The sequence below is a fragment of the Pezoporus flaviventris genome, unplaced genomic scaffold (genome assembly GCF_033815535.1).
Source record: "Pezoporus flaviventris isolate CSIRO_AGI_PZ_B2104156 unplaced genomic scaffold, CSIRO_AGI_Pfla_v1 ptg000070l, whole genome shotgun sequence".
Classification (NCBI taxonomy): domain Eukaryota; kingdom Metazoa; phylum Chordata; class Aves; order Psittaciformes; family Psittacidae; genus Pezoporus; species Pezoporus flaviventris.
In genome coordinates, this window is record NW_026892618.1 from 7,285,771 (window position 1) to 7,311,060 (window position 25,290).

The following is a 25,290-nucleotide window of genomic DNA, read 5'->3' on the forward strand; positions in this document are numbered from 1 at the left end:
TGTCACCATTCAGACTGCTTTGCCAGTATTACAAATATATAAATCTTGTCTGTATTCTGCTGTTAACAGTAGTGGCTTGCTTATTCACAGTCTCTGCCCTCAAGACTGAGGGCAGTTCTTGCCAGTCTAGAATAGGGCAGAATGGGATCACTTAAGAGTATAGCCCCTGAAATAAAAAAAAGCAATTGAGAATCAAGGTACCAAGTTCCTGAAGTCTTGCAACTTGGCTGTACCTGCTTTTTACCAGGGCCCCAAGAAGAGGTCTCTCTCACTCCCAGCCAGCAGCAGTATCCAAGTACTATCTGTACCATGCTTGAGGGACAATGATTTATGAAAGCTGACCCTGGCAGTGCAGGAGTCCCTTACACAGTTTTTTATTACACAAGCACTCTTATCCTTGGCTTCTATGGTTTATTCTGGTAGCTTCCTGGGAAAACCCTCTGCCAAACAAGGAACTTCTGGAGAGCATGTAATCATAATGCTGAAGGGTGACTGAGCTGTGTGGGCAGTCACCTCAGGAAGCTTAGAACTTGAGTGGCAGCTACCTGTTTCATTGTGCCTTCATGTGAGTTTCAGCAAATGTTCCCTTTACTTAGCAGCACATTTATTTCCTTTTGCTTCTCAATGATTTGAGAAAGCCAAGACAATATTGTGACTGAACTAGAAATTCATGAGACTGTATTTAACTCTTTTTTAGCATTGCCCCTTCTCAATTGTCTGAGAGGATGGCATGCATCCCTTTATATCTGTTGAAAGAAACTGGTGTGTACTCTTCTACATACTGCCATTAAGAAAAGAAAATACTGCAGAGATGCCAATGCCTCCTCCACCCCCACAGAGTCTGGCATAGAGCACGCTGCAGGTTACACTGGCAGAAGCAGTGCAAAGCTAGAAAAACTGAAAATGCATTCAAAGAAAAGGAATTCCAGTGTCTTACGGATCCTGTAAACCTTAGGGGTGAGAGGGAAGACACAAAAGATCCCTCCTACAGTTTCAGCTGTTTTAACCCATGGCCTCCTTCCCCTTTCTGCACCCATCCATGGTTCTTTTTATCTCTTGGTGATTTCTCTCCCATGCTGAACACTCATATTGCTTTCTTGCCATCTTCTCTCAAGTCTCAGCACTTTCTCCCTTCAGCTCTGCTGCATTTTTAAAAACCTAAACCAGCGTTATATTCACAAGACATGCCACCAGGGACTGGTTCTGTTCACACCCAGAGGCATCCATGGGACTTGGCGCACCAGAGACAGCGAAAGCAAAGAGTGTAAAGAAAATCAGGGCGAGAGAAGGAGAACTGGCTGGGAGATGCCCAGCTAAACTGGGGAGATGGGGAGAAAAGAACTCAATGTTGAAAGCTGATCACATTGGTAGCAAGTGGTCATCCCTCTCCTCCGACTCCTCCCCCAGCTGGTCATCACCCACCCCTCGGTATGTGGCTGGTGCATTTCGAGGCTTGGATCTGCAGACAAAGTCACAGCCATCCTGCAACACAGGATATTGTACCAGAATCAGACTGCAGGCAATTGACTCAGCACCCAAAGCAAAGCAGCTGCTGCCATTTCTCTGTTGCCTTATGCTGTATGGGACAGGTCCCCAAAATCTGTCTTGACAAGAGAAGCACACATTACAAGCATCCTACTTGGTCCTGAAAGCTCTAGGCATACTGATGAACAGCATGCAGCAATGTCAGGCTGATGAATGGCACTGCCTACAGTGCCCAAGGAAGTGTTTCAGGTAGTTGGACATAACATTTCAAAGTCCCTAGCTGGAAAGTGTTAACCTCAACTGAGCATGTTTTCCAGTTATGTGGTAATTGCAGGATACTGGCAGGGAATCAGTCTTGGCAATAATTAAGAAATAAAGTACTTCAGAAAAATAAAACATATTCTTCTGCTTGAAGGTATACTACCCTGGTGGTATGTCTACCTGAGAACACAGGCCAAAACGACAAGGCAGATGCCATTTTCTCCTGTCCTGATACATGAGCCCAGCTGGAAATATATGGGGATTTTCACTCACCGCTACCAAATTGCCCAGATCTTGCCAGAAGGCAAAGTGAGGAAACTGCTCCATGCCCTTTGCTCCCACTACAAGGCGCTGGTACAGGAACCCACCAATGATGTAGACTGCAATCAGTGAAGCAAACCTGGAAGGTATAATTAAAAGTCAAAGCTGAGGAAATTCTATAAGACAACCTCTTCTGAGCCACCTTCAAATTGGTATTTAAGCAAGTAGCTGAGCACCACTCAGTAACAGAGCTGTAAACAGAGACCAGAGCAGAGCAGAAAAAGCCCCCAAATTACTGATATGCTGGTATAAATCTTTCAGCAGCATTACATGAAGTAGTGCCTCTAATAAGCAGAGAAAATGAGTCAAGCTGGTCTGCATTCCCAACTCTGGCAAAAAGCTGTTGTACGATTTTAGGAAATCATGTCTTCCGTGCTCTTGTCTGTCAAATATGAAGGAGAATGTTGATAGGGAACAAAGCAGCTCTGCAGCATCACAGAATGGTTAGGGTTGGAAAGGACCTTAAGAGCATTGAGTTTCAACCCCCCATAGGCAGGGACACCTCACACTTAGACCATGTCACCCAAGGCTCTGTCCAGCCTGGCCTTGAACACTGCCAGGGATGGAGCATTCATCACTTCTCTGGGCAACCTGTGCCAGTGCCTCACCACCCTCACAGTAAAGAACTTCTTATATCTGACCTGAACTTCCACTGTTTCAGTTTAAATCCATCATCCCTACCACTACAGTCCCTGATGAAGAGTCCCTCTCCAGCATCCTTACAGCCCCCCCCTTCAGATACTGGAAGGCTGCTATGAGGTCTCCACACAGTCTTCTCTCCTCCAGGCTGCACAGCCCCAGCTTTCTCAGCCTGCCTTTGTATGGGAGGTGCTCCAGCCCCTGATCATCCTGGTGGCCTCCTCTGGGCTTATTCCATTATCTCCATGTCCTTCTTATGTTGAGGACACTATCATGCCTTGAGCAAGATCTTTTGTTCAGAAGAACAGTAACATGCAGTGTTGGCTATGGACAGGTACACTACAATTACCCAGTTTAGTGCAGTATTTGCTGTGTTTCTAAATGGCACTGGGGATTATGGCCCAGACACAAGCAGCTCTTCCAATGACTCACGTGATCAGTAAAATGGAGCCAACGCTGAGGTGGGAATCTTGAGCTGGACAAGCCACACTGCTGTCCATCTCAAAGAGGTAGAAACACTCCTGCTCCTTTTCCCGCTCTTCTGAAATAATGCTGAATGAGCTCTGCAATTTGGGAAAAGTGAAGTCATGTGAAAATGTGAACTTCATCAGAAGACACTTTCATCACTGTTAGTGCAGCTATGCAACAGACACTGGAGGACAGAAGAAAACCTTGCTGCCTCCTCAAAGCCCTTCTGCTTATCAACCATCTGTCTGGCAGCCCCCTGCTCCTCTCCCACCTCATGTGTCACTTACTGCTGTAACTCCCCGCTTGCAAGAAATCATTATCACAGCTCTTCTCTTCTCACCACTGCAGTGCCTGCCATATGAATCACCTCCTTTATAAATCAGCATGATCCAGTCACCTGCCAAAAGAGAAACAATACAGGCTGCAAATCCAGATCAGGAGACAAAAGGCAGATACTGAGTAAGACAAGTATTGAGTGGACTCTTACTTCCATTGAAGACCTGGGTTTCATTGATTCTTCCTATCACTGTGGTCTTCCCGTTTTGTCTATCTGTTTGCACCAGGCCACCAAAATCATGTAAGGTGCTGTTGACCTCCCTGCACACTCTGAAATGGTAGACGTAGTTTTCCGTTTTGCCTTTCTCCACAGTCACGTTAAACCTGAGCAGGGAGAGGACAGAACAGACAGCTCACAGGATTACAAGGAACAAGGCCCAGAGCAGTAGACATTTGAGACCTGGAAGCCAGTCACCACCCTTAGTAACAGGGAAGCCCCTTCTGCAGTCTGGCCCCAAGTCCTCCCCTCCCATTGGCCTCAGGGAGGCACTGCACAGCTCCAGGGCCTGCAGGGTGTTGTACTGTACCTCATTGGGCTTAGGGGCTCCAGTTTCTTCAGCAGGGCTCTTTCCATTTGCGACTCGCTGCTTTCATCACCGATCACATCACAACTCCTCTCTTTTGACTGTTCAGCCCCCACAACAGCAAGGGCCATAAAAACTACCAGCACAGCAGAGGTATGGCAAGGTGATGACATCCTGCACATGCACATCACAGAGAACACAGAGGATTAACTGGTTTAGCCCCTGCAAACTAACTTCAGGGTCACAGAGTCAGTGACTGGCCACTCCCACAGTCCTCACTGCAAAAAGGAGTGAATCTAGAAACAGGTCCCAGAAACTAAATCTCAATGACTTGTGTAGCCAAGCCGTTCACTGGGCTGATTTTGGGATTCTCTGCTGAATTTTGCCTCAGGACCACAAGTTTTGCTGTTAAGCCCAGCAGGCTGAACAGTGGAGTAAGTTTCAGGCACAAGGCATTGTTGGTTACTGCACTGCACTGAGGAACCAGTCGGCAGAAAATGATTAACCAGGCCTCTAATCAAGCCTCTTTGCAGCTCTTTGTGAAGAGCTTGGAGGGAAAAGCCACTGCAATTAGTCAGGATCTGTTTGTTCAAGTGCCTTAATCTTAATAATCATAATTAGAATCATAGAATAGTTAGGGTTGGAAAGGACCGTAAGATCATCCAGTTCCAACCCCCCTGCCATGGGCAGGGACACCTCACACTAGACCATGTCACCCAAGACTCCTCTTCAAATCGCTTCTAACTGTGGCTACAAATACTTCTTAACCACGCTGTAAACTCCATTTCTCTAATGTGGGTAGGTGTGTGCTTTTCTGTCAGCAAGTTATGCAGGAGAGTGAAAACTAATCAGCACTTAGGAATAATTATGATATCTTTTTACTACTACTTTAGCTGAGAATCTGAAAGTGTTTAATAACTGTAAGCTGCACCTTCACAGTACAGTTTTCTTCTGTTTATACAGCTGAAGAAGGGAAGGAGGACACTGAGACGTCCCACGGAACATGCAACTGAAGAGGCAGTAATGAAAACACTAATGCAATCTAGAAATTTGGTCTCCAGCTCACACTAAAAATCACATATGAAACGTTCAGTGATTGCACCAGCAACCACGGTGATGCAACAGATTTCCCTCAGCTTCTCCCGTTGCAGACTTCAATAAAGCTCCAGATGCTGAGGGTTGACAAGACCTGCAAATGAACAGGCAGCGCCTGTCTGCAGCACCTAACAGTGAGCAGCCCCCAGCTCCTGAGAGCCTACTGCTACCCAGCCAGCTCTCCGACCGCCACGGAGGTCACAGACGACAAGGTCAGTTACGCTGAAATGAGGAAGCCCGTGATACAAGAACTCGTGATTCGTCCTGTAAGCCTAAAAGCAGAACCCTGCCCTTGGCGCTAGCCGCGGCTGCGCCGGTCACAGCGCTGACAAACGCTTCCCTCGCACTCAGCCTGAAGTAAAAAGGGATGGATGCGACGCTGCTCTCCTGGCCGGTTACCCCTGCCTGAGCCGTGCCCGCCGCTGGGACGGAGCCGCTCATCCTGGTCAGGGTGCGCTTTCAGGCCCGCGGCGGCTCCAACAGCCTTGGTGCCACCCCCAGCCCTCCCCCTCCCGTCTGCCGCCGGAGCCCAACCCGCCAACCCCGCGCCGCCGCACCCACCTGCTGCCGGCCCGGCCCCGGAGCCGCCCGGCCTCCCCCCGCCTCGCACAGTCACGGGCACGGGCAGTGGCAAGGCCGGCCCTAGGGAAGAGCGATCCGCCGCTCAAGAGCATCCCATGCTGCGCCGTCGGCGGTGACGGGACCGCCCGAGGACCGCAGGCGCGGACCGCGCCGGGCTGCACCGACCTCCCCTGTGGCCCCCGCCAGCTCCCCTCAGCCCACCCCACCAACCGGAAGCAGGAAGGGCTTGGCGGAACTGCCGCTTTCCGCCAATAGGAGCCCGAGTGCCGCAGGATCGCCGCGGTCACTGGCTGTTCTTCAGCGAATGAAGAGAGGCGGTGGAAAGGGGCGACCCCTAAAGCCCGCTCCAGCCTATGACGGGGCGGTGCTGGGGCCCACCTCCTCTTTCCATCCAATAGGCGGTGAGAAAAGGCGCGGAGATCCCGCCTCCCCTCGCTTCTCTTCCAATGACCGATGAAGGTCCGCAGAGGGAAGTTCAGCCACGCCCGCGGCGCACCCCGCCCGTCAGCCCCTGCAGAGCGCGGCTGGAGGCGGGAGCTGCTCGCCCAATGGCGGGGAAGCGCCGCTCGGCCCGCTCCTGGCCGGGAGGCGTGGCTGCGGCCTGCGGAGCGACAGCCTGGGGGTCTCCGGGCCCGCAGCGCTGCGGAGCGTCCCGCCGAGCTGCCGCGCTGCCTCGGGCAGACCCGTGAAAAGGCGAGGGGCTTCCCAGCGGCAGCCAGCCATTACCGGCTCTTTCCCTGTCGAAGGCAGCAGCAGAACATGGCTGTTCCCCGCTAGGCACCGCCAAGCAAGGGACACCACTGCTCGTAAAACTGCTCTGTGGCCTCGGGCCTCCTTGGTTCGTCTCCACGTGACAGATGTTCTTTGCCATAGCTCTGAGGCTTTTGCATCTTTTCATCAAGAAAGAAACGCTGGGTTCAGTGAACTTGTCAACATGCTAGAGAAGGCACTCGTTTGAGGGGATAGATACATCACTTAAATACCTCCAGGGATGGCGACTCAGCCACTTCCCTGGGCAGCCTGTTCCAGTGTTTGACAGCCCTTTCAGGGGAGAAATTTTTCCTAATATCCAATCTAAATCTTCCCCTGGCACACCTTGAATGGTACTCACCAATGGTCAATCTTTGCTACCATCCTGGTTTTGGCTGGGATAGAGTTGATTTTCCTCCCAGTAGCTGGTGCAGTCCTGTGGTTTGGCTTTAGTCTGAGATTAATGCTGACAACATACCCATGTTTTAGCTGTTGCTCAGTAGCATTTACTCTGATCAAGGACTTTTCAATCTCATGCTCTGTCAGTGAGGAGGAGAACAGGAAGCCAGGAGGAAGCAGACAGGACACCTGACCCAAACTAGCCAAAGGGGTATTCCATACCACAGCACCTCATGCCCAGTATAGAAACTGGAAGGGACCAATCACTGCTTGGGTCTGGTTGGGCATTGTTCAGCTGGTGGTGAGGAACTGTATTGTGCATCACTCCTGGTTATTTTTAGTTTTCTCTCTCATTTCCCTTTTCATTATTAGTATTTAGTATTAGTGGTATTATTATATTGTATTATTAAACTGTTCTTAACTCAACCCCTGGGTTTTACCTTTTCCCCAGTTCTCCCACCCCACTGTGGGAGGGGGAAAGTGAATGAGCAGATTCATGGTACTTGCCAGCTGGGTTTGAACCACAACAGCTCCTTCAGAAGAAGGCTAGCCCTTCCTGTTATTGCTGGCCACAGAGTCATAGGATGAATGAGTTTGGAAGGTTCCTCTCAAGGTCACCTGGTCCAATGCCCTGCTGAAGCTGGGCCATCTATAGCCAGTTGCCCAGGGCCATGTCCAGACAACTGTCCATGAAGGGAGGCACCATGGTCTTTCTAGCCGGCCTGTGCCAGTGTCCAGTCACCCTCACAGTAAAAAAGTGTTTCCTGATGTTCAGAGGGACCTTTCTGTGTTTCAGTTTGTGCCCATTGCCTTTTGTCCTGTCACTGGGTACCACTGGGAAGAGTCTATCTCTTCGTGTACCCTCCCTTCAGGTATTTATATACGTTAACAAGATCCTCCCCAAAACATGTCCAGACTAGACAGTCCCAGTTCTCTCAGCCTTTCCTCATAAGATTGACGTTCCAGTCCTGTTACCGTCTTTGTCACCCATTGCTAGACTCCGGTATGTCCATGTCTCTTTTGTACTGATGCTGTTGAGATGTTGAATCAGAGGATCTGGAGGTATGCCACCTCTCAGTGCCTGCCTATGCCATGAGCACATTCACACTGGGTGCTGGGTGTAGACAGAGTTCCCAGTAGAAGTGTCCAAAGCTCACAAGGCTTCTTTCTAAAACTCATGCTGTCCAACTTTACTTCCTTTTGGACAGCAGTTGGGTTGCCAGTTTGCTGTATGCTTATGTAATTTTTCACCTTGTACTCTTGCTATTTACCTTTTTAATCTTGTGATCTTGCTATCAGCCTGCTTCTGTCCTGAGAAGGAGCTCTGCAGAGCACAACACATTGTCACAGTCACTGCAGCAGTGTCATCACAGCTTCTTGGACTGTCAACAATTAAAATACCCATGAACTTTGTGGTTAATCACCTCTTCCCACTAATGGCTGGTCATAAGACATCCCTGATCAGGTTAGGAAATTGAAGTTGTTACACTTCCACTGCTCTCCATTCTGTTGTAGACTGGGTTACTTTGAGCAGCTGAAAACAGAGGTTGCATATTCACGTTTCTTGCCTTCTGAATGTAGCCTCAGGTTTCCTGTTTTACGGGTGTTGAGCCTTGTCACTCAACATCTTGTCGATCGAAACATCTTGTCATACGCAGTCTTTGCTTTGGCATGGAGGGAAGCAGATCAGAAACTTCTGCAGCCGAAGAGAATGAGGAAATAATTTATACGTCTGTCAGATTCTCGCAGACTCCTCTGCCTAGGACCAGTGCTGCACGGGAAAAAAGAGGTAAGGAAGGTCAACAAAAGACTTTATATTGAGCAAAAGCAAGATCTACACTCTGAGCTGGCCACCGATATTGAGTGCCTGCTTATGGTGCTGTTTCTTTGGTTCTAAAACTGCCATGAGTATTTTAATGTAACAAAAGCCAGTGGATCAGAGCCCCTGCATTGTTTTCCCTCCCTTTCTCTGTCAGTCCCCTTTCGGTGGCTACTCCAGGACGTTCAACCTAGGCATCCTTTTCTCTAAAAAACATTTGCAGTTTTGAAGTTGTCTGCTTGTCAGCGAGAAGAGATTGTCAGCAATAGTTCTTTGAAGGGCAGGCGAGATGTGAGTACAGATAAATTAGAGGCATATGCTAATCAGAGATCAGAGACAGAAGAGGCATATGAGATCATCCAGACTCTCTCCCGTGGGGCTCTGCAGGATTCTTCTGTGATACATTTTTTCCTCTGTTTTCCCTGTTCTGGTTTTACATACCTCCCAGTGAGCAAATTTCCAGCGCTTGTCTTGAGCCAGTTCTGCAGGGTGTTTTACTATCAGGAAGATTTTCTTAGTGCTTTCCTTCAATTTTCTGTTTTCTTATTTCCACTCCATTCCCCTAGCTCAGGCCTTGCAAATGTCACACTCGGAAATTTCTCTGCCTGCTTAGTTGAGAAATACTGCCTTAGAAGAGTGAGATTTTGCATTGGTAATCATTCCTTGTGTCTCCTTCCCATGAGCTGATTTCTTTTCCTCTAAACACCTGTGTGCTTTAGACAAGTTGTGTTGCATTAGCTGCAGCACTAATGTTTTACCTCAGCTTTTTTTCCAAGCTGTTATTACCATGGGGGCTGTCACTGTGGGATACTAGATTCTATGCCCTGATCAGAATGACTACATGTATCTGTAGTTGTTAGTGCTGCCTGGTCACTTGCTGCACTATGGAAACAAAACCAGCACAGAAATCCCCAAGGTTCCTATCTGGTAATCACACTCCATTTGCTTAGAAGGCAGTCTTGTTTTTGCATGCATCAGAAATAGTGTTTTCTGTTGCATCAGAAGACACAGGGGCATCCCTTCATTCCCTGCCATTTGTGTTCACTTCCACCCTGTTGGAGGTGGAGATTACCCAATGCCATCTTGAAATGTTTTACAGTTTTCTTCTTAATAGTCCTCCTCTCCAAATTTCCTCATGTACCCTCATCTTTCTGAGCTGAAGTCTTAGGGCATAAAATAAGGAAGCCGATCTTTTTAACATACTCTCTGGATATAGTATCTGATTATTTCCCAGCTCTCTTCTTCGTGTGAGGAGTCCCTAGGGAGCACAGTTTAAATACCTTTCTTTAGAAGATCTTTTTTTCAACTCTGTCCCTGCCTCCGTTATTTTTGAGAGATATGCTCTCAGGTATTTCATCTCTGTTTTCAAATGCACACGTTTGCTACCAAGTCATTCCTGTGATGCAGTATCGCAAGTATATCCACGTGTATAGATCAGTCCTCTGGTCAAACCGACTCTTTTTGGCACTTGTGGACTCCTCGAAAATGAAGAGTTGTTCTGGTTGGTTTCTGTTTGGCTTACAGAGAACTTTAGATAGGCCACCCTACCAAAATGTCAGTCTAGCAGTCACTTAAGACAATGTTGGCCTGTGTGGCACCCTTGTAGTGACAGCAATAACCAGGTCTGTGCCTTAGCCAAGGACAGGATCCTTGTTTCTCAAATTTTCCTCCCTCGCCCTAGGTAGTCATGCTACTCCCCTACTGACGTAGGCAGGAGCTGAGGGGAGCGAGCTATTTGGGGCAGTTCACAGATGTTCTTCAGACTGTCCTAGAAGACTTGAATTACAAAATGCTAACAGTTTTTAGATTTTGAACTGAAATTGGATTCCCAAACCTAAAAATATTGGGTCATGTTGCTTGCAGCCTGTCACAGTCACTTCTCCAGAGCACTGGGAGACCTGGCATGGTGCTCTGTATCCTAGAAGGTTGTAACACTGGATATTTACATTAGGTAAAAGGTTCCCTCTCCCTTCCATTGGGGAGTCTTTTCTACAGTTCCTCAGACAACTACATGGAAATATTTCTGGACGCTCTATCCAGTTTTCTCTCTTGTGTTTCGAATTTATCTCAGATACTTCTCTGATCCTCTTCTACAAGAGCTTCACATGTAGTCCTGGGGATGAGCACAATCCCCTGAACCTGTTTTAAAGAAGGGAAAGTGCAGGGTCTCCCTTCCATAAGGGGTAAAAATCTCGATTTATGGACTTTTTAATTCCACTTTCCTGGTTGATCACTAAAGTTCAAGTGAGGCTTAAGTTCTCCTCAAATACTTCAATATGATTTTCCCACTTCACTTTTTTCATCCCTAAATTTTCTGGTGGCATATTTTTTTCACTTTTAACGACTGAAGTGAACTCTTCCATTGCTCTGGATGTGGAGGTGCCCGAGGATTTTATTTTGATGCTGAGTCCAGTCATTTCCTTTTTTTCTGCAATTGGTTTGAAACAATAGAGGGTGAACTGCTCTGTTCATTGCCAGGAGGCACTAGCTTCAGTGCTCAGTGCTAACATTTAAAGATTAACCCTTTCACTGACCGTCATCCCTGGAAGTAGTTTTCCCTAAAATCAGGACCAGCTGTCTGGAGGATGAAGGAAATAGCTTCTTTGAGAGGCAAGAGATGAAGGAAAACAGAAGTGCAAATCCTCATAAATGTGATCTCAGAACAAAGAATTATGTCTCAAAGGATATTTATCCTCTTTTGCTTTGTTTTCAGTTGTAATCTGCAGAGAAACAGCTCCACCCTGCCTCTTAACCTCTGCCTATCTGCATTCTCTGAAGGCTCAATCTGATGGCAAAACCCAGGTCATCAGAGACACAAAGGTGACTTTACAAGAGGAACAGAGTTCAAGTCCTTCAGTTCTCCAATTGTCTGCTTGCATGAAGCTGAGGAGTAGGTTGTAGCTGAAAAGTTGTATTTTGTAACTGAAAAGAGATGGGGTTTTGTTCTGTAAAAAAAAAGTAAAGTTGCTATTTTTTAATTACAAGTGGGACAGCTGGAAGATCCTGCAAGCTTCAGGAAGTGTGCCAAAACCTTTACCTTAGAAAAGATCTTTCTACCAGAAGAGTGACACAGTGAAGCTCCTTCATGCTCTCCCGTGTTACCTTAGAAACTTCTTTTAGCCAAACCTGCAGGTCTAAATGTATTTCTATAATCCAGAAACTGGTCTTAAAACCAGTTAAAACTAGGTGAGCCTGCAAACCGTTCTAATATCATATTACTGTAAAGCAGAAACTGGTCTTAAAAGTGGTGAACTTGCAAACTACTCTAAGGTCAAACTAGGTGAATTAGTATTAATTTATTGACCTGGTCTAGTTTCTGTATTTGGACAAACTTCCGGTGTTTAAAGGGTTCATTCTTGTTTTCAAGTGAAGTCCCTTCCCCTTCTGTTTTAGCGCTGGCTTTCTTTGTCCTTCCCACAATATTCTTGATACGTGATGTGCATTTGTTTCTAGCCTCCACCGAGAGGTCCTAATAAAAGTCTTCACTTTTACTGCTTACAACTGTGTTATTCTTTTAGCCATTCCTTTTGATTAATCTCTGACAGACTTTCCTCATTTTCCTGTAGTTTTCCATTCTGAAATCATTATACCACAGTGCCTTTTTGTTATTGTTTCTGGATTTTGGCTCTGTTGAATCTCGGCGCATTTGTGTTCACTGTGGCAGAGAAGCTGCTGGATGGAGCCGTGGTGAGCAGGGTGGCCTGAGCACAGCTCAGGGCAGTCACGAGCTGCTTTGCTTTCTGTGGTTCTTGGCTCGCCGCTCTGTGAGTTGCCTATTGACAGTGTCTAAGCATTCAGTCTCAGCATCATGCCCTGACATGGAATTTGCATAATTTAGTGAGATCAGTTGACATCTGTTATCATTGGGCTTCCCTCACAGTTGCTCTGTTGGTTTTTGGTTGTGCTTTTTTTTTTCTGGTTCATGAGTGCTGTCACCATCCTTATCTGGCAGCCCATAATATAATTCCAACCCTGTAGTATTCGCCTGGTCTGTGGGGATGCTGTTATTGTTATTTCTTGATGCAGTTAGTTATTTAACTTAATTTGACTGTAATTTGGCTTGAGGAGAGAACACCCCCGTCTGTCTTCCCTGTGTATTTCATATCCTATTGCTATGGCATGCTGCTCACAGCCCTTCTTCCACCAAGTTTTAGATGTACTTGCTGTGGTAGTGTCTTTGGTTAAAGATAGCCTTCCTCTTTGTCCATCTTATTCCTTAGACTCCTGGCCTTTTTTAGGAGGGCAGATACGTTTCTTTGGGTCTCCTGACATGACTGAGAGAGAAGCACCTCAGATTTCATAAGCTTCATCAGGGACTTTGTTGCTGTACGTGGGTAGAAGACTCTGGAGCACAACAAGAGCAGGATGTGGTAGATAAGCTTAAGGGAGAAGCACAGAGAAATCCTGGGTTCCTCAACATCAGTAACCATTAGTTGCACATCTGCTGCTTTTTAGAAAGTGCTGTTGTCTGTAGCTCTCATACTAAGATTAATAAAACAGGTGGGGGCTGAGATGTGGCTGACCTGCAGACACATAAACCTCCCGGGAAGCTTAGGCAAGGAATGATGGCTTCTAGCCCAGCTGAAAGCGGGCCCTGGTCTGGTGGGCAGGGGTGTGGGGAGCTCCCAAGGAGGGAGCAGCAATGGCAGCGATGGCATAGTGATGGCAGTGATGTGCAGAGTGTAGACAGCAGTCTCTAAGTAGTTCAGTTCCTTATGGAAATGCCCAGAACACAAGCAAACTGTGTAAAGCCACTGTCAGTTTTCATGTTGCTCCTGTTTACTATGGTTTCTTATCTCTTTTACAGCTCCCTGTCTGTGGCCAGAAGTTGTGCCAAGCTTGGCTATAGGCTTTGGGATACTGAGCATCTCCCTAGCGACTGCTTTGGTATGGAAGATGAGTAAGTGCACAAAGGGGTGCTGAGGATAAGCAACCATCAGCAAAGACCACAGATTCATCTAAACACAGGAGCTCAGATCCTGAATTCCATATATGGGGTTAAACCAGAAGCTATTCTAGGTTTCTACCAGCCTTAAGTAGCAACTGCCTATCCAGAATATTGTGAAGAATATACTCCTTGTGCAGACCCCAGGCAACCCATTTCAGAACCTGTTGCAAAGAACAATGAAAGATACTGAAAGGTTTCTGTAGACTTGTCTGCAGCAATTACAGTGGTATACTACAGATTAATGATACAAGGTCTGTAACAATTCTGCATGCATGCAGAAGGTGCAGACTGTGTGGAAGAACCTACTGTTTGTTGCTTAAAATTCGTTCAACCTAAGTGTGATGATCACACTTTACCCACAGAATGATGTAATTTTTTCCCCTTACTTTTTCCACACCCAGAGTGCTGCCTGCTTTCAGATAGCCAATTTTGTTTCTCAGGTACCTTGAGCAGTTCGGAGGAAACCCAGTGGGGCTGGGGCAGGGGGAAGCAGACAGTGTTGCACCAGCATCAGAGTGCATGTGACTCTTGTACAAATACCTGGAAATTGCACAGAGGATCTGAAGTTCAGTGTTCACACACTGTTATTTTTAGATTCTTTTCCTCACTTGTGTTTTCTGCATTGCAGATATCCAGAAGAGCTGCTTTTCAGCAGATCCTTGCTGAAAAGTGTCTTTCTGTTGGTTAATGGTAGAGAAAAGCTGGTACTTGGATTCCTTTACAGGTAACTCTCAGCCACGCTGCCCTGAGCAGTGGGTCGCCTACAGAGGGAGCTGCTACTCCTTCTCCAAGCAGAAGAAGGACTGGCATTCCAGCCGGCAGTCCTGCGAGGCACAGGGAGCTCATCTCCTAGTGATCAGTAATACTTGGGAAATGGTAATGGCTTTCTTATTCTCTGAGGACTTCAGTTTCCTTGCAGATACCTCAGCGACTGACATCCAAGCAGTACTGTCAGTCTGGCAATATTTTGTCTTTAAAGGAGAGGAAGGATTTACAACTGTGATGTATAGTTTAGTTTCAATGTATACCTTAGATGTTCCCAGCAGACAAAGCAGCAAAAGGAAGGGAGAGGTGATGGTCACTGTCAGCTACTCAAAATCATCTTATGAAGGATATTAGCAGACAGCCTTCTCCACTGTCCCACTCCACCTCCCTTCTACCCCCAACATGGGTGTTATGAATGATTACAGGAAAAGACTGTGGAATCACTGTACTCGTTGCCTACAAACCAGTACAGCCACACTCTCCAGAGATCCTCCCTCTGCAATAATGATGCCTTTCTTCCCTGCAGCCACTCCAGCTCCTCCTGCTTAGTGACCTTTGCCACTGTCTGTGTTCATGCATAGATATTTCTTTCTCAGTCTGTTTTCAATGCTTACTTCCCCTCTCTGCCAAAAGCATTCTTATGCTGGTGAAATCAGAAACCGTCTGTTACACTGCTCATTTTCTAGTAAGTGCTCACTGAGGGCAGTGGCATGTATGACCACAGACGAAATGGGTAAATCTGATCACTAGGGATGTGAGGCACATCTGCCTAAGTAGAGCAGAAGTACCTGATTGGTTTTGTGCAAGCCAGGACTTATTAGCTCAGGTCCACTGAACGTGGACAGTTTCCAGCCCCTGGACAGAAGTTGCATTGTATGATGTTCTGTGGGAGCTTACAGAGCCATGTTTCTGCTCAACTGGAACTATGTACCAACCTCTCACGCTTGCTTAGGCAAATCCTGATTCCTTGGGAAATACCTGTCTTCCCCACATTACCCATTTCTCTCCATGAAGTAAGCCTCCCCTGCTCCAGCTGCTTTATTACTGCTGTCTCTGCTACTAGAGTGTTACCCATTGTCCCTTCTCAGACTTCCTTATGTTAGCAAGACTCTCCTAGCTAGTTCAACCTCCCTTCGTCAGGGAAGCAGTCACCTCCAAACCACCAGCAACACTCAAGCATTCCCCAAGCTACTCCTATTCCCACCACTTTACCAAGTTTACCACTTTGTTAATACTTCTGTGTGAAGATGTCTGCTGTGAGGCTTTGTTCATAGCAGCAGGAGATAAAGATGGAAGAATGGATCCGTCATACACTGAAAGGTTGCTGTTGTTTAGTTCCTTTACAAATGTGGACAAAGTTCTCTCTTTTGTCTTTATTCCTTTTTATTTTTAAGGAGGGGATTTACTTCAGGGCTGAGTTTCAGTTGCAGGCTTCACCTTTAAACAGTAAGCAGGAATTAAAGGTTAGGCAAAAGGAAATGAATATTGAAAACACGTAGGAGGAATGTTTGTGTAAAATGTAAAGAGCATTGGGGTTTTTAGACAGATCTGTCAGTGCCTGCACATCCTGCCCTGACCTGATTTTACCTTTAATTGTTAATACTCTGTATTAGCTTGCTAGCTAGCTGTATAGTAAAGCACCAATACTAATAGCATATGTTCCTACATAAAGTGTAGTATACTTCAGGAAACTGGGGTGCAGTTGGCTCACATATGTTGCCCTGAGAAATGGCCTTTGAAGAATCTGTCTAGGACCCTTGAAAGCACCCTTACTTCCTTGTGAGTGTACGCAGTTTTTATTCCAGTCATGATTTGCAGGGCTGATCTTCCTGATTAGAAGGTGTGGAGAAGCGGTATTGTCAGCCATTTATGGAACAGTCAGGCAAGAGGATATATCTTGCTTTCTGTTCTATTTACGTATCTTTACCTCCATTTTCAGGCTGCCTTTCCTTAGTCACTTTGTAATTCATCACCATTTCTAGGAGCTGTTCAAGAGTATTCAACCAGAGTGTTTCTGGATTGGACTGAGGAACAGCTCAGGCTCTGGATGGATTTGGGAAGATGGCTCTATATTCAATGGCACCAAGTGAGTTTCATTGTGTTTTAAAAACAACAGTGCTAATTGCCTGGTGTTCCAAAATCCCCAGAGTTCCTGCATCAGATTTCAGTAGCTTTCTTCCTGGGCAGATTTTGTTGTCACCTGTATGGCACTGAACTCAAGGGGGTCTACTTTTTACTGCCCTGCACCTTGTAAAGGCTGTTACAGTACATGTGAAAAGCAGGGCTAATGTTAGTATCTCACTCTCTACTTCCCTCCAGCTGCTCAGATCAGCAGTCGTTTACCTGTACTGCTCACTCAGTTGCTCAGTCAGAAAACCATATGGTCCATCTTGGCTTAACTGGATTTAGTCACTTTGCACCCATTCTGCCAAGTGATGGTGTCACTGAGTGTGAGTACCCAGCCCTTTGCTGCTTTACTGGTGCCAGCCCAAGTCAGAACCTTAATTTTGGGTCAGTCTTGGGCAAAACTCAGCATTCTGCATGAGGGAAAGCATTATGATTTGGTCCAGTGACTGCCTGGCCCTTTCCCTTTTATGGCAGTGAAGGAAACTAGTTAGTGTCTAACACTTCTCCAGTGAGAAACCTCTCTCAAGATCATTGTCAATAGGTCGGTAATCTAAGAACTTGGTTTAGTTCCCTTCTTAAATCCAGCTTTCTGTTCTTACAAACTCCTTGGAGACGATCATCTTTCCATGAAACTCTCAGCTCTGCCATTCTCATGATGGTGGGTACCACTTTCACTGTCAGGGCATCATGTCCATGTTTGGTTATGATTTTGGTTCCACAGTGGCAAACTTACTTAGATGTGTAATCTGCAGGGTTTTACGGTTTTCTGGGTGCTCATATTGTTTTCTAACAGCTGTCCTTTGGAGGCTGGGTTCTTTCACTTCCTCTGGGCTCCACCCTCCAAAATCAGATGTTGTTTCTTTCTCGCCTACTGGAGATACCTCAGCATTTTCTCTCAGTCTCATTTTTGTTCCATGTCTCTTGCAGCATCCTCTCTAACAGCCCTGTGCAACATTGTGCTGTCCTGATGAAAGATCACTTCCAGGCCTCCAGCTGTGAATTTGCTGCTCCATGGATCTGTGAGAAGTCTCTTAGATAAATCTCATGTGCATTTTCATCTCATAATCATCTCCTCAGTGGTACAAGTGGATCATTGTCCTGCAAACCAAAGGTCTACACAAGACCAAGGATTTGCCTCTCACACCTCACAAAGGTGTTTTGCAGGGACGGGTTTGTTGCCCATAATGGTGAGTTATCAGCAGCAGTAGATCCATTCTCAATCAACGTGTTGGCTTACTGCTATTTATGACCACATGAGACCTGGAACATATTCCCTGGCCTAGTCTTTGCCTTGTGTGTCCTATAAGGGCAAACAAAATTTTTGTCACAAAAGATGCTGGGTCTTCAGATCTCTGAGGGTGAGCTGGCCATTCCTCCATTCCTGAGCATCAGATTTCCTTTCCATTCCCTGCATCTCCATTGTCTGGCGCTAGCAGGACTGGGAAAATGAAGCCTGGTTTCCAGTGCTGAAAACATATAAACAGACTTCTACCAGTGGCAGCCTCTCATTTTGCATTCCAGTACTATGAGTAGGAGAGAAGAAATGAGACTTCAACTTCTGTAAATCCATCAGTGAAAATAAACTGCTAGTACTGCATTGGACCAGAAGTATGCACCCATGTCATTACTTTTCTCTGTTGGAAGGAACCAGCTGCACTCCATGCTTTATAGGCCAACTTCAACCAAATGAGTCAAGAGGCTGGAACTTCTGGAGTCAGGAACACAGTTGATCGTGTGTTATTATTGAATCGACCAAGAACATGTTTCTGTCTCTCCCTCTGCAGTTTCATAACTGCAGAGAGGGGAAGCAGTGGCCAAATCCTTACTACAGGGAGCTTTCAGTTCAAACAGAGCAGAGACAAAGAGTGTGAACAGCATAAAACCACAGTGAACATTAAGGGTGGGACAGTAGGTTGCATTTCCATACACTTGAAAACTCTCTTTTTTCCAACCAGAGATTTTGTTCCAACAAAGGAAGACAAATGTTATTAATTTCCAATTTATTCTACTTATGTATACTATATTACAATTTACTGTTATCAATTTAGCCTTGGTCTGGATTTGCACTTTATAGTCCGATGAACTCAGAGCAGTAACTCTGACGGGACTGCTTGATGATGCACCGGTGCATGCTGGGGGTGACCCAGATGGAAGGAAGTTTTGCAGAAAAGGACCTGGGTGTCCTAATGAACACCAAGTTGAACATGAGCCAGTAATGTGCCCTTGCTGCAAAGGGGACAAATGGTATCTTGGGTTGCACTAGACAGAGTAGTGCCAGCAGATTGAGGGAGGTATGACAGAGGTGATCCTTCCCCTCTGCTCAGCACTGGGAAGGCTACACACTTTGGTACTGTGTCCAGTTCCGGGATCCTCAGTACAAAAGAGGCATGAATATATTGGAGAGTCCAGTGAAGGGCCACAAAGATGATGAAAGGACTGGAACATCTTTCCTATGGGGGGAGGTTGAGACAGCTCTTTCTGAGACAGAAAAGAAGGCTGAGGGAGATCTTATTAGTGTATATATATAGTGTGTGTGTATATATATGTATATATGTATGTATATATATACACATACATGTATATATTATGCATCTGAAGGGAGGGCACAAAGAGCCAGGCACTGTTCAGTGGTGCCCAGTGACAGTACCAGGGGCAATGGGCACAAACTGAAACACAGGAGATTCCCTCTGAACATCAGGGAACACTTTTTTACCATGAGGGTGACTGAGCACTAGTGCAGGTCCACCAGAGAAGTTGTGGGGGGTCTCCATATTCAGAAATACTCGAAAGCTGTCTGGACATGGTCCTGGGCAGCCAGCTTGAGCAGGGGGGTTGGACCCAGATGGCCTCGAGAGGTCCGTGCCGATCTCAACTACTTTATAATTCTGTGAGAGATATGCTAAAGGTGAGGACAGGGAAGCACATTGGGTAGAAGGAGGTGGATGGGTAAGAAGGACAGGTCTGCGGAGGCGAGATTGAGGAGGCAGGTGCAGAGGACATTCAGAAATTAAGAGATAATGAGAGGAAAGAACTAAGGCAGCATGGTGTGTGGTGGAGAAGGGTGAGGGAGAAACTAATTGACCCAAGCACTGGAGGTTTAATCTGAAAATGCTAGATCAGGGGTTCACGAGGAGGGTTGCAAAGAAGTTGGAAGTGATTGTTATTAGGATTGATGCCACATGTAAATGAACGCTAAAACCAACTGTGAAATTACAGCGAAAACAGAAAATTGTTGTTTCTGCCAAGCAATTTTCTTTTCAAATAATTGAAATTGTCCTTCCATGACCTGGTTGAAAGAAGCATCTTAATGTTTTTTTCAGCTTATGCAGTTTAATGAAGTTTTGAGCAATCCATTTGTTGCAACAAAACAGCAAATTCCTCACCTGCCATTTACGGAATGCCTTCAGTTACATATGCCTGGTATGTGAGGCTTGACATTCATAGAGGATGTAATACATGAAAGTATCAGGGCAGATGAAGATGAAACTGCAGATCTGAGCATACTTAACTAGGCGGATGTCTGCTGAGCTTCATCTAGAATTCACTGAGCTGGGTCTTCAGGTGGGAATGTTCCCAGCAAGGGTGGGTCTACTTTTCTATAACCATGCCTGCAACAGTTGGACTTGGGGAAACTGCGAAAAACAAACATAGTATTTTAAGCAATTTACTAGGAGCTAAAAGCTTTGAGTTTTCATCTCAGATTGGATTACTTTGGGTAAGTCATTTTGTATGTGCCAGAGTCATAGAATTATAGAATGGTTTGTGTTGGAAAGGACCTTAAGATCATCTAGTTCCAACCCCTCTGCCATGGGGGGTTGGACACCTCACACTAGACCATGTCACCTTAAGGCTCTGTCCAAACTGCCCTTGAACACTGCCAGGGATGGAGCATTTATTGCTTCTTTGGGCAACCTGTTCCAGTGCCCCATCACCCTCTGTCGTGGTTTAAGCCCAGCTGGTAACTCAGAACCATGTAGCTGCTTGCTCACTCCCCCCTATTCTTCCATCCCATCCTCCAGAGGGATGGGGAGGAGAATCGAAAGAATGTAAATCCCATGAGTTGAGATAAGAACAATTCAGTAACTGTATATAGGTATAATACAATAATAAAATAATATACCTGTAAAGGTATAATACAAAACTACTACTGCTACCACTAATAATAATAATGATAAGGGAAATAACAAGGGGAGAGAATATAAAACTAAAAGGGGAAAAGGAAAAGAAAACAATAAACACAAGTGATGGACAGTACAATTGCTCCCCACCCGTCAACCCAAGCAGCGATCTGGGCGTTCTGGGTAACTCTTCCCAGTCTATATACTAGGCATGATGTGCTGTGGTATGGAATACCCCTTTGGCTTCTTTGAGTCAGGTATCCTGGCTGTGCTTCCTCCCGGCTTCTTGTGCCCCTCTTCACTGGCAGAGCATGAGACTGAAAAGTCCTTGATCAGGGTAAGCATTACATAGCAACAACTAAAAACATCACTGTGTTATCAGTGTTGATCTCAGACTAAAATTGAAAGCACAGCACTGCACCAACTACTAAGAAGGAGAAAAAGGACTGCTACAGCTGAACCCAGGCACCCTTACAGTAAAGAACTTCCTTATATCTAACCTGAACTTCCACTGTTTCAGTTTAAACCCATTACCCCTTCTCCTATCACGAGAGTCGCTGATGAAGAGTCCATCTCCAGAATCCTTGTAGGCCCCCTTCAGATACTGGAAGGCTGCTATGAGGTCTCCATGCAGCTTCTCTTCTCCAGGCTGCGCAGTCCCAATTTTCTCAGCCTGTCTTTGTACGGGAGGTGCTCCAGCCCCTGATCATCCTCGTGGCCTCCTCTGGACCACTCAACTAGAAAGTTGCCAGGCCCTCTGAAATATTGCTGGAAACCACCTGCTTTGTCAAAATGGTGGTATCATCTACAGAAGGAAACCTAGAAGTGACTTTACCAGAGAACCCCATTGAAGTAGCAGCTTCTCATGTTATCATGGTGTGCATAGGTGAGGTAACCATGTCTCTGAGCTTGCCTAGTTACCTTGTGAATAGTGTAAAAATTTTGCCTCTCCTAGGATTTTACAGTGCAGTGCATACTAGACTTTTAATTTTTAGCTCTTCAAATATGGCCTCTCAGTCGCATCCCAAAGAGATGCTCAGGAAATGTAAAGTAAGGAAATACATGAGGTTGTCTCAAAAGTTGACTGTTCTTTGAAGGGAAAGAATTTTCAGCTGCAGATTTTACTTTCAACGATGTACTTGGTGCTTCTCTGGGTTCAAGTTTTTACAATACTAAAGGGATCTGAAGCAAATATACTCATTTACATGAAAAGCAGTTGAACCAATAACTTTGACAGAGCTTTTGATCTTCTGTATAGAGCATGTCAATAGAGCTGATTGCTATATACTAATTTTCTTGGAATTAATTTCTGTTTGGATGAACTCTGTATGCAGCAGTGAATGAATACTGGGGGAGCATGGCTAGCAGATCCCAAGTTAATTTACAATCCTCATTCTCCATGACATTTATGAGGCTGCACTTGGACTGTGTCTGGTCTGCTGGTCCCCAGTTGAAGAGGAATGTGGAGCAACTGGAGAGGGTGTAACAAAGAACTACCAAATCAGTCGGAGTATGGAGCACATGACCCAGTGGGAGTGACAAGAGAGAGCTAGGCTTATTTAGTCAGACCAAGAGGAGGTTGGAGTGATTAAATAACTGCCTATGAATAGCTGAAAAGCAGTTACAAGGATGTTGGAACATGACCTTTCTTGGTAGGGGTAGAAGATATAACCTGGGGCAGTGGCTGCAACTGCAGCTTGTGGAGTTCAGACTTGACATGACAAAAGATGTCTTCACCAGAGATTAGTGCAACACTGGAACAGATCACTGAAGAAACAGTAGGTTCTCCATACGTAGAAACTTTCAAGATTTTATTTGACAAAATCACACCTGACAGCACTGGCAGCAGGCCTGCTTTAAGTGAAAGGATGGACCAGGTAACTTTCAGAGCTCCTTTCCAACCAGCACTTCTGTATTGCTAAAAATGAATGCCTCAGGAATTCTTGGTTCAGATGCAAGGATTTTTAATGCTCATTTTGCACAGTTGAGGCACCAACTGTCCCTTTGTACTACGCCAAATAACAGAACTTAAGATTCACTAAGATCAATCCAGGAATGATAATACTAAGACATACTTTCCTCATGGATAGGCCAATACCTTGCAGGAGTTTTGTTGAAGAGCCCAAAGTTAACCACTTCAGATCTAGCCAAAAAGCTCTAGAAAGCCTGTTTGACTTCTCAGTTGTACTCACAGCAGATAGAAATGGCAGGAGAGAGAAGGAAAATTCATTGCCACTGCCTTGTCTGTGCCACCTCCTACAAGCTGAATCACATGGTCCATTGAAATTAGGCCGCTGGGGCCCCAGGTTACTATTGGAAATGGGAGAGGCCAAGCAACTTGTGTCAGTTCAGTACCTGGACACATTAATTGGTACCCACTGGGATTCTCAAGCCTTTAAAATCTTTCCCCCCTCAATTGACTGAAAACATTTATCTCCGGCTTTTGACTACATAGCACATTTTTTACTAAGGTCTTAATGATCAGGAGCTGACTTGGAAGCGGTGTGGGCTGTTTGGCTATTTACAAAAAAGGGTAGCCCTCTTTTCTTCTGCAGTGTCAGTTCTGCATCTCTTTCCCAAAGGTTTGTGTTCAATGAGACTGGCTCTCAACCCATTCAAACCAATGTAAAGTATCATCTTCAAAAGCACTTTGACCACCCCATGTACAAATCCTCTTCTCTGTGGATAAGGCAGATCTTCCTGGGTTTAATTTCTTTTGGGCAGGCAGAGCAACCTTTAAGCTGGATGGAGAAGCAGATTATAAGCCTGGGCTGTCTTTTGTACAGTCCCCAAGGACATGCACTACGATCCTCCGCTTTCCCATGCAGGTCACGGCAGGGCAGAATGAGGTCTGTGATGAAGGTTTGCTATCACATTGCACTTGGATTTCTTAACTCCAAAATTCCTGAGCTTACCAAACCTCTGGTGAAGACAGGAATAGTAGTAGAAGAGGGGAAGGTACAGACAGATAATAATTTCATTCTGCATCCTTTTTAATCTGAAATTTATGCTTTACATCCTCTAACGTAGACCCCTATTCTTTGGAGTTTGTGTTGGGACTATAAGTAAGACAGGTATTCTACTGACACTTGCAAGGGTAATAATTACCAGAACTATTGATCTTTCTGCTGCAGACTAAGATAAAGACAGTAAAGACAGTGGTCAAAAATAAATTTCTCCCTATGATATAGCATTGCCTATCATAGTAGTGCGTTATGTGGATTTCCACACAGTGAAACCGGTAAGGACTCCACCAAACAGCAATACTTTGAATGAGATATGCCAATCACTTGGCCTGGAACAAGAGCCAGTATGAGGAAAGCAAGACACAGGCCACATCTGTTCTGCTGCATGAGGGCAGCTGCTGCTGTGGGGAACTGGTTAATGTGTTACGTGCTGTTAACAGGTTGAACTTTTGGCAGCTTCCATCATGTCACTGTCCCTGTTTCTGTCCGGGTGAAGGCCAGATTATCTTAGACCACTTGATTGTCCAGAAACTCCCTGACACCGTTTTCCTGGCATTAGCGCTGGTGGGACCAGGAACAGAGAGCACAAGGGCGCAGGCTGGGTGGAGGGGGAAGGTTTGCAGTGTTTGCATTCTGTTTTCAGATCTTGCCTGGAAGTGGGGGTTAGGCACACCACTCTTGTTTCCCAAACCCTAGCTCAGCCTCCTGCTCCCAGTTTGAAGCACTCCTCCAGCAACCTCCATAACCAGCGCTGTGGCAAGCTCCATACAGGGAGCCCTGCTAGAAATGGAGGCCTTCCCCTTATACTCTGCTTTTAACCCTTCTTGGTTTTGCTACGGCCTTTCCCCCTCTGACAGCTGCCCTGCCCCAAACAAGAGACATCTCCAGCTTTCTGAACAGTTCCCCTCCCTCTCCCCCAGCACCTGGCTGCCAGCCCAGACTCAAAGCTGCTGGTTCCAGCTCCTCCTTGTTGCTGCCTCTCCCCATTTCCGGATGGGCCCTGGCCCCCAGCCCTTATCTCCTCCAGCCCCTGGGCTGTTTGCAGAGGAGAGTATAAAGGGGTTGACTCGGAGAGCAGAGAGGGAGTACGGGCAGCACTGGACCAGGCTGGGTGTCTGCTTGACTCACCACAACCTGCTCTGCACCATGGGGAGAGATGGGCTGCTCATCAAACCAAGTCTGTTCCTCCTTCTCCTCTTCTTCCTTCCTGAAGATGCCTCGCCTGCCGCAGAGCCGTAAGCTACACATGTGCAGGGGGGGTCTCTGGGCAGGCAGGAGGCCTGGGTTGTTTTCCTCTGTCTGTTGCTTTGTCTCTTATCGTCTTAATTTCCTTCACCCGGGAATAAAGACACCAGGGCTGGTAAAGTGTCTTCTGCAAACAGCTACTGCTTCAGGGGGACCCAAAGCAGTCTGTGAAATTGAGGTATCAGTAAAACTTTAGAAAAGAAAAAAGAAAAAATAAAGAGGAAAAGGTCTATGGAACACCTTTGGCAGCTGCAGTGAGCTGATGGATTGACAGGATTCCAACAAAATTTTCTGAACAAAATTGGTTCTTTTGAAAGGCAACTTTTTATAACTGTTTACACATTCTCAGAGACAGACTTTTTTGAAAAGGTGTTGAAAGGTTTCATTTTTGGGTTGAACTCCCCTACTCCCAGGTTGAATGCCCAGGAGATGGGAGTGATTT

At 46.0% G+C, this 25,290-nt stretch overlaps 3 protein-coding genes across 4 annotated transcripts in view; 2 read left to right on the forward strand and 1 right to left on the reverse strand.

Moving 5' to 3' along the window:
• Positions 1–412: 412 nt before the first annotated feature.
• Positions 413–5,978, reverse strand: M6PR (mannose-6-phosphate receptor, cation dependent). The gene is made up of 7 exons (XM_061472303.1): positions 5,691–5,978; positions 4,038–4,208; positions 3,662–3,834; positions 3,462–3,571; positions 3,139–3,269; positions 2,020–2,146; positions 413–1,482 (listed from the first exon to the last, which is right to left on the reverse strand). Exons 1-7 carry the CDS (start codon positions 5,801–5,803, stop codon positions 1,360–1,362), a joined length of 948 nt encoding a protein of 315 aa, XP_061328287.1. The 5' UTR covers positions 5,804–5,978; the 3' UTR covers positions 413–1,359.
• A 1,388-nt stretch (positions 5,979–7,366) lies between these two features.
• On the forward strand, positions 7,367–18,127 carry LOC133278974 (killer cell lectin-like receptor subfamily G member 1). The gene is made up of 6 exons (XM_061472302.1): positions 7,367–8,325; positions 8,519–8,649; positions 13,487–13,579; positions 14,352–14,503; positions 16,375–16,478; positions 17,447–18,127. Exons 1-6 carry the CDS (start codon positions 8,264–8,266, stop codon positions 17,556–17,558), a joined length of 654 nt encoding a protein of 217 aa, XP_061328286.1. The 5' UTR covers positions 7,367–8,263; the 3' UTR covers positions 17,559–18,127.
• Positions 18,128–24,581: 6,454 nt separating this feature from the next.
• Positions 24,582–25,290, forward strand: part of LOC133278969 (alpha-2-macroglobulin-like) — a 29,597-nt gene continuing 28,888 nt past the window's right edge. For both annotated transcript variants that reach the window (XM_061472285.1, XM_061472286.1), the window contains exon 1: positions 24,582–24,838. In XM_061472285.1, coding sequence (XP_061328269.1) covers positions 24,597–24,838 — 242 coding nt within the window. In that variant the 5' untranslated portion in view covers positions 24,582–24,596. The remainder of the gene's footprint in view (positions 24,839–25,290) is intronic.